General features: G+C 46.0%; 1 protein-coding gene across 5 annotated transcripts in view; it reads right to left on the minus strand.

The window, feature by feature from the left end:
* Window positions 1-3,107: 3,107 nt before the first annotated feature.
* CAPN14 (calpain 14) overlaps window positions 3,108-9,093 on the minus strand; it is a 59,687-nt gene continuing 53,701 nt past the window's right edge. For all 5 annotated transcript variants that reach the window (XM_017854210.1, XM_017854212.1, XM_017854211.1 and 2 more), the window contains 5 exons: window positions 8,552-8,620; window positions 7,796-7,871; window positions 7,081-7,197; window positions 6,624-6,679; window positions 3,108-4,757 (listed from right to left, as the gene is read on the minus strand). In XM_017854210.1, coding sequence (XP_017709699.1) covers window positions 4,731-4,757; window positions 6,624-6,679; window positions 7,081-7,197; window positions 7,796-7,871; window positions 8,552-8,620 — 345 coding nt within the window. In that variant the 3' untranslated portion in view covers window positions 3,108-4,730. The remainder of the gene's footprint in view (window positions 4,758-6,623; window positions 6,680-7,080; window positions 7,198-7,795; window positions 7,872-8,551; window positions 8,621-9,093) is intronic.

Consider the following 9,093-nt stretch of genomic DNA (forward strand, 5'->3'; position numbering starts at 1 on the left):
GGTAAATATTAAACATGAGTTATGTACTAAACCAGGTGCTGTGATACCAGGATGTATGGGCTGGGTGCCGCTATATCCCTCAAGGAGATGCACTTAAGCTGAGTGCTTACATAAATGAAATAAATTTCAGAAACAAATGCAATGTATAAAATAGAGTACGGTACATACATTAAACACTGGTCAGAAAAAAGAGACAAGGAGAGACAAGTGAATCCATGTGAGGCTGAAGCTGGCCTTTTGGGCTGAGTCAGGCTGGCAAGGTACTCCATTAGCCAGGGTTTCCCAGACTAGCTTGTGCTGAAACTCATCTGTGGTACTGCGTCTGGAAGATGCCCTGGTGTGGGGATCGTGCACCACCTAGCGTTGGCATAAGCCACTGCACAAACCACAAAAGTGGGAAGGAAGGTGCCCTCCCCACAAAGAAATGTGTGGAGCTCACCGTTTTTAAGTGCACTGCCAAATGCCATAAATGCTCACATATGTTATCTCATCTAGCCTGCATGACAGCCCTATGAGGTCGATATTGTCATCACCATGTGACTGATAGATTCAAAAAGGTTTAGCTATTTGATCAAGGTCCCCCGAACTAAGGGCGAATACAGGGAATTGAACCTCCCTCCCCCTGTACTCTGGTAACCTCCTAGCCCTTCTGGTGTAGAAGAAAGGATTGGACGTCTCATGACCAGGCTTAGAATTCTTGGATGATGGTTCAGCTTCTCAAGATGGGACCCGGACACCATGGCAGATCCTGCAGGGACCAGCCCTTACCTGCCTGCCCGAGCGGCCTTGGTTCTCTTACAACAGATAAGTTCCAGCTTCTCTGAACCTCTTGCTGTGTTCCGAGCACTCCATTTCATCCTGTGCTTTAGTGTCTTTTTTTTTTTTTCCATGTGGAGCGCCCTCCGTCTGGAACATCACTGTCCCTTTATTTTCCTATCTAGTGCCTCTTTCCCTTAAGATGGTTAAAGGGAAACCTGCCAGGAAGCCTCCCCTGGCCCTCTCAGGTTGTGCTAGATGCCTCTCCTCTGTGTTTCCACAGCACTATGTGCATTCCCAGGTCACACTGCACCACAGACCACGTGTCAGTCATCTCCCACCCCCCAGGAGACTGTGAGCTCTGTTTCCCCAGCACCTAGCAGATGCCTGACCCATTGCAGGAACTTGATAAATGTCTTCAGGCAAATGAATGTCCGAATGGCTGGATGGATGGGCAGAAGGATGAGATGAAAGCTTGCTGCCCAACTGGCCTCAGCATTCCAGGGTCTCAAGTGCCACGTGCTGGCCGGCCAAGTTCATCAGCAGAGCCAATCAGGATAGAACCCCAGCGGGACAGGATTCACCTAAATTACTTACAATCTAGTGGAGCAAGGTTGCGTTCTAGACTGCATTCTTATCCTGCCTTCTCACTGTTAGTGTCAGTTCACTTCTAGATCACAACCTAATTCCCAGCAGTTTCTGGAACAACTGCTGGTCAGTACTCAGTCTCTCAGGGTTGCTTGGTCAATGGTTCTAAAAACCCCTAGCTGGCAACCTGGAGCTCTGTTGAATAAATGGGCTGCTTCTGAGTGAAAGGGAAGCAGAGGACAGAGCTTTAACAATGAGATGACCACTTTCTCAGAGGTCCCTGCCTCTGAGTCCCTGCATTGGAGACTGGAGTGGCCCTCCTGGTGCCCCACTTCAAGGAAGTGGTTTGATACATTCAGAAAGAGGATGTGGAGGAAGAAGAGGAAAAGATAAATAGAGTATAAAACCATGGGTGTTTCACTATGTCCTCTAAAAACCAAAATAAAAATAAGTAATAGTAGCTGTAGAAATTACTCGTTCTACCTAAGGGGAAAAATTGGAGCTTCATTCATTGGGTGCCTACAACCTGCTGGCATTATCTAATCTTCACAATGACCCAGGGATGAAGGCATTTGGGGCTCTATTTTACAAATGGATAAACTGAGGTCCAACGTCACACAGCTAGAATGTGTCTTCCCACCTCTCCTCTCTTTCATTTCTGTTGGATTTTGCAGACTCTCTGTCCTCAGGACACTGGAGAAAAGATGGTAACCCAGGACCTGAGACCAGTAACCCCAAAGGGCCATCTTTGCAGAGATCCGGAGAGCTCGACACACAGCCTGCTCCTCCGTGATGCCCACTTTTACCTACTTATCACCCACAACACTCATTTCCTCCTTTCCTTCATTATAAATCTAAATACGTATACTTCACTGGGGAAACGTCAGGTTGAAAATCCTGGAAGCCAAAATCATTTCTCTAACTCAATACAGCAACGGCAGGAAAGCAGTGCTATTTACAGTCAGCCATGGACTGCCTTGCTCCAGGCCCCATCTGCAATCTAGAAGGTTCTCTTTGGAAGTTTTATACAAAACATGAAAGAAGAAACAAAACCAGGGATAAATAAATGGTAGTTATTTTCATCCCCTCTTGTCCAGGTAGAGTCCTGTTTTCCTGAGAATGTGACAGCCTGGAACAGGCCTCACTTTGATATGCCCTCCCTGCGTGGGCTGGACTTGATAACCCAACCTCTGGATTCCTTGACCTCACCCTCCTTGGCACTGGCAGGTGATTCCTCGCTCCTCCCTGGTTGTACTTTCCACTTGTTCTTGTTCATGGCAGACTTTCTGCTTTCAATATTCCAGAACTGCTGATGCTCACCTCCCAGCCCTTCAGCTGACTTCACCCTGGTACTTGCCCAGTTTCTCCTGCCCCAGATCTCTATTTCCTCCCCCTTCCCCTGGAGTGACAGAAGATGGGGAAGTGTGGTGGGAGTCGGGAGGTGGCTCTGCCCCGTGGTCTTCAGTACTCAGTACTCAACTTTGGGGGTATAGGAGAGAATCTGCAGGAAGGGGGTCAGCAAAGACAGGTCATCTTTGAGTTGCCACAGTGCAGATACTGGACTCAGGAGAGTGAGGCTAACACCTGAGTGATGTAGGACCATTCAAACGACCCACTGAGAAGCCAGCAGAGAGGCTCTCAGGCTTAATCAATGTGGAGATAGATCTATCTGCATCAACACAAGCAGCACACTATAGTCTAAATGTCGTGAACAAGTTCACGGTGTCACCCTCCCATCACCCAAAAATATCTCCAAAACTGTCTTCATGGGCCAAGGCAAAATTGTTTTATTAAAACAGCTATTTACAATGGCAGATTTTAAAGACAAAGATACAAATAAGTAGATGGATATAAAAATCTGTAAAAGGTTATAAATACATGATCATCTTTTATAAAATCAACAATATCTCATGTATCTAGCACTTTATGGAAACCCATTTTACCTTTTATCATTTGGAATAAATGAAGGGTTTTTTCCCTAAATAAAATACTTTCCTACCTCTTAAACTGTGCTTTCAAAGTGTTCCTTTCTTCCGGTACAGTACCCATGTGACAGGTGCTCAAATCTCCTTTAGTCCTTCTGCCAACGGACACACTTTCATCACTTCATTCAGCTTCCTTCCTGAGTCTGCTACGGACTTGGAAATCAAACAGCCATGTTGGCTAGAATTGTTTGTAAGTTAAGATTAAATAGAATACAGGTTGAGTATCTCTTAACTAAAATGCTTGGGACCAGAAGTGTTTCAGATTTCAGGATATCTGCATTAAAGATTTGTCAGCTGAACATCTCAAACCCAAAAATTCAAAATCCAAAATGCCCCAATTTCCTTTGAGTTTCATGTCTACTCTCAGAAATTTTAGATTTTGGAGTATTTCAGATTTGGGGTTTTCAGATCTGGGATGCTCAACCTGTAGTAATAAATGGCTCTGAGGTGCTAACTTATGAATAAATTGCATTGACTTTGGAAAAAGACCATTGTTCTGGTTTTGCACCTGTATTCTGGGTTCGGAGGGATGAAACAAACAAAGTGTATCGTGGTAGTTCAAAAAATCAGATATACCAACCACCCGCTGATTGACTCTATAATTTAGCATGGATTTGTTTTTGTTCTTTGAAGTAGATAGAGAATTTCTGGACAGATTTGAAATGGATCTGATAGTCTATAGGTCAAGTGAACAGACAGACACCTGTCACAAGCAGGAAGCCCTTTGAGAACTCAGGTGTGCTAAACCTACTGGGTTCCCCCAAATCCAATCATATGGAGGTATTGTCATCAGAAGACTACCCCATGATCTCAGATGCCACAGCCAGCCCACCCCACCTGGACTCTGGCAAGTCTCTTATTGTCTGTGTTTCTGAAAACCCACTATATCCCTGACTCCATCCCCAAACAGCTGAAACTTTAGCCTATGTCTCTACTAATTTGCAAATGCTGGGACTAAATGTCTAAGGATATATCATTCCCTCTCCAGACCTTAAAACCTAGATAATTACCCCACATGTGAGAACATGTGGCATGTTTAAAGTAATTTTAGTTTGCAGCCACAGAGGCAGTGTTGTATAGAAGCTAAGCACACCAGCTCTGGAGTCAGAATGCTTAGGCCATGTCAGATAATATCTCTGCTTGTGACAAGGTTGTGGCCTCAGGGAAGGATGGCTGGCTTTGACAAATCTGATGCAATCTTTACTTCCTCCCTTCCCTTTCTGCATGCTGGCCATGCAGGGGGAGGGCTGCAGAGGAGAAATATTCCCAGCTAAGAAGGTGACGACTGGTGAGGCAGTTCTGAAGATCAGTAAGTAGGGTGGGCATGGGTTGGTCTCAGTCAAAGGCTGCTCTTGGGCCACAAGCAGAGTCTTCAGTGAGGGCAGGCGAGACACGACCTTCTTAGGAGTACAATGCCATCATCATCCACTGGACATGTTGGGAAAGAAAATGATGGTCAGTTCAGACCCATGTCTCATCTGGGCCTCCCCACCCCACACTCCTGGGGAGCCGTGGAGACAGAACATTAATGGATGGTTTAGCTAGAGGGACCATACCATCCATTAGGAAGTACAAATCAACCTGAAATATAATCAACCTTGACTTCTCACGGTGCCTATGAATGATGACAGCCAAATACAGGCTGATTCTGTATTCAATTCTCAATGATTTTTTTCCCCATGAATTCAATTTGGCATGCTCGTGCCAGCTCTGTGCAGGTGTGCAAACTGGCAGGGTAGCAGAAATCCATTAAAGCATATTCTACATGTTTACATTTATGGGCCCCTTGGTCTGACAGCTTTATGTGGGTGTGATGAACAACCCCTCTAACTCATCTAGAGGGGATCTCTGGGGAAACCGCTCCCCAGGCCAATCCCTCAGAATGATAAAGCTGAGAATAGTGAAGTTACCAATGGTGTCAGAGAAAGCCTCAGCGTGATATCCAACAAGGTGGCTGCCATTCCCTACAGACCTTGGGTGGTCCTGATCCTCACTGAGCCAAAGATGGTCAGAGCTGGAGGCAATCTCAGAGCCCACCTAGTTCATTTCACCTGTGGGCAGCTGAGGCCCAGAGATTTAATGTGATTTGCCTAAGGTCCCGCAGCTAGTTACAAGAAGTGTTGTGGCTTCAACCCATTCTCAGACCCCAGTGCAGTTCTCTTCCTGTGATAGCTCTTTGCCCACTGGACCCTGCTCCGTTTTGGACTGTCCTGTTTCGGGTGCCACACTTGTGTTGTCCTATTCTCCCAGACCGGAGCCTGCCACTATGGAAGGATTGCCTGGGATCAGGAGTGATGCCCCAGCACTCAAGTGTGGGGCTAAGCAGTTCAGGGATAGGCTCTGAAAATTCTGGCCATTGGCCCTCCAGTAGAATCCCACTTCACACCGAATCTTGGAGGGATTGAGGGGTGACACAGGCTGCAGGTCCCTACAGCTTGGAAAGCAATTCCATAAAATGGACATTTGAGATCAAGAAAGACATTCCAGCTTTGACTGAATCGTTTCTAAGTGGCCATATCAGAGGAAGGGTTGCAGAATAAAAGAGCAGAGGATTGAACTCCAGACTCCAATGTCCTTACAATGAACATTACCTAGCGCTACACCTGGCACCTAGCAGCTGCTCAATAAATCAGTACATTTTGAATGATCAGGGAAGATAATCAGTTTCATACATGAATTTGTCTTCTCCTAGGCATATCACCTCATTCATTCAACACACCCTGCTGTGTCTGCAAAGTGATATGAAAGAGGAGGAAATGGGCTTGGCCATGTGACTTGCTTTGGACAATAGAATGACTTGCAGGTATGCCAGATTGGAGCCTTGGTTTCAGAGACCTAGTGTGTTTAAGCTCGCTTTCTTGTGTTTCTCCCATTTCCCTGGGAAGAACAAACCTAGGCAGAGTTTCCTCCATTCAGGTACCCAGCAAAACCCTCAGCTAACCCATAGATACATGAGCAAGCCAGCTGAGATCCACTGACTCCCAGCCATGTGTCTCAGAAGCTAAATAAGTGCTTGTCATATATATGCTGCTGACGTTTTGTAAATTTGTCACATGGCATTATTGCAATCAGAGTTATTGGATACACCTTTCATATGTGCCTGGCACAAAGTGGGTGCTCAGAAAATATTTGATGGGTGAATGAATGAATGAATGAGTGCAATGAATGTAGTGCTCAATTTCAAATTCAGCAGAATAAAGGTCCCCAGAGCCCTTCTCCTTCACAAGAGCATGGTCCTGCAAGGGCCACCTCTACCTAAGATGACATGAGCCACCTCCTTGGGGCAAGTCTTACCTCTGGCTTCTGGAGGTATATCCCTTTGCCATCTTGGGTTAAGTTTTGGAAGACATCTGTGAAAATGCAGCAGAAAGGAACACAGCTAATGTGTGTATTGGAAACATTATGAACTAGTTCCTCCCATATATCTCACCTTAACCATATCCATTCTGAAAACATGAGGGAACCCAATGTCAGCCTACACGTGACCACACTCAGCCACACCTATGATAAGTGAGCCACTTCAAGCCTATGTCTCTGGAGCAAGGCAGGGAACGAATGAGTTTGGGTATCTGCAGCCAGGGATCACAGGCACTTGGCTGGAGGTCCCCATAGCTTCCCTCGTCTGCCGTTTCTGGGATGGCAGCTGTCCTCCCTTGTGCTTAAACTAGGGACAGGTGGGAAGTCATGGGGCAGCAGAGGAAGACCTGGACCTCCCCAACTTCCTGTTCCCTCCATGGGAGGAACATCTCACCCTCCATGTTCTCTACACGCAGCATCAAGTGGACGAAGCTGACAAAGCCCATCTGGAGGCGGGGGCAGCCGTAGCGGATGAGCATCAGCTGACAGACGTCATCACTGAGCATGATTCCTGCATTAAGCACAAGGTCCTGCTGTGGGTGCTGGGGGCTTGCACCCAGCTCCCCTCCTGCCCAAGGCCCCTTCAATTGTCTCTCCAGTTTAGGGACCTGAATCCGGATAGCATGGAAATCTTTTATAGGGTTCATTTTGAATTGTTTAATTGTTTAACCAATTTATTTTATTTAATCCCTACTCCTCACCCCTGCCTGTTAAGGCAATCAGCATGAGGCTCTTTTCATCAAGTACGTTACTGGCCTTCAAGGAAGGAGGCAGTCTGCTAAGTGCTCAAAAGTACCTGCTTTGGGGCCCGGTAGTCCTGGATTTAAACCCCAGGCAACAACTTCAATTTCCTCCTCTGTGAAGTGAGGATTATAACAAGGTGGTGTTGAAGATTAAATGAGAAGTTGAATGTGCCAACCCTCCATCAATGTTGGCTAGGATCACAGTGACAATCATAAAAAATGTTGGTGTTGATTCCAGATCTACATCTTTGAGAGTCACACCGCGTATCAGAGTTACTTCAGCATGCCACGCATCTCCTCTCCTCTGCCTGGTGAGTGTGCACCCTGCCTGTGTGTGTCCACAGCTCCAGCTCTTCCTGTGCCTACCTGCCTCCTTCATGGCAGCACGCAGCTGTTCCCAGTTCAGGTATCCTGACCCATTGTCTTGCTTGTGGAAAACCTTCTGCAAAGAACCAAATAAGAGGTTCAGGAAGCCAGGCATTTCCAAGCACCATCTGAGAGCCCCTGTGTGTCCCCTGTCAGCACTGCAGAGGGGCTGTTGAAGATATCTGAGGCTCCATATGCAGGGCCTGCTGCCAGGGTAAGAATATGGCAGAGTCCATGCTGGGATCCTACCACCTTATGTTTCCTACAGAGCAAAGGTTCTGAAAAACAGAAAAGTCTTTTTCTCATGGGGTATAGACAGTCTTGGTGTGGGTAAATGTGCTTAATGTAAGCACATCATCCACACTTTAAAGTGATTCCAGCTTTCTGACTTAGGAGACAAGTGGGAGAGTTGTGAGCAATGATTAGAAGAGCAAGAAGGAGCAAATTTATGAAAGACTTTAAATTCCAAGTGTGCCAAGGAGTTTAGACTTTCTCTGCAGTCCATGGGGAGTCTTAAAAAGCTTTTTGTAGGGAAGCAGCATGATTAGATATGTGTTTTGAAACTTCAGGAGACTACTGCAACTGGCTCTCTGAGCTTGGAAGAGAACGATGGAGGAAATGCTCACTGAAGGGAGAATAGAGGTTTGGTGAGTTGGATATAAAGGGCTGCAGGGGAGAGAAGTATCTTCTACAGCTTTGCAGAGCTGCCATTCCTACACCATCTTCCAAAGAGGTGTGGTTAAGACTTGTTCTTACCTGATAGAGCTTCAGCTGTTTCCACAGATCCCTGAATTCCTGGATGCTCATAGTACCCGATGCATTAAGCTGATTAATAGGTTAAGGTAAAAGCTGCCAGGGAGAGTTCCATCCATGCTTTGGAGGCAGTGATCAGCCCTCCACCAAGTGATGTGCAATTTGTGGATAGCCTCATTCAATGTCTGATCGTGTCTGATTTCGCTAGTTGGCCTCACCTCGCTGGCCAGTCCAGCCCAGGGCTCCCTCACTCTTGCTAGGAAAAGACAGAATAAGCCCAGAGCACGGCAGCACTGGGAGAAGTGATGATGATGGAGGTGATGATGGTGATGACCACAGCTAGCATTAAGTGAAGCAGAAATTTTTTTAATGCTACGAAATGTTATATTTTATTATTGTTAGTAGAGTACCAATAGTATTAATAGATAGTGATATAATTTTAATACACACGAAGTCTTTTATACCTAAACATAAACAAATTAAATATGACATATCCCACTGCCTCTTCCTTTCACTCCTACCTTTTTCTTCTTAGCATCCTTCTA

The sequence above is a fragment of the Rhinopithecus bieti genome, unplaced genomic scaffold, assembly GCF_001698545.2.
Source record: "Rhinopithecus bieti isolate Rb0 unplaced genomic scaffold, ASM169854v2 scaffold_37555, whole genome shotgun sequence".
Taxonomy (NCBI): domain Eukaryota; kingdom Metazoa; phylum Chordata; class Mammalia; order Primates; family Cercopithecidae; genus Rhinopithecus; species Rhinopithecus bieti.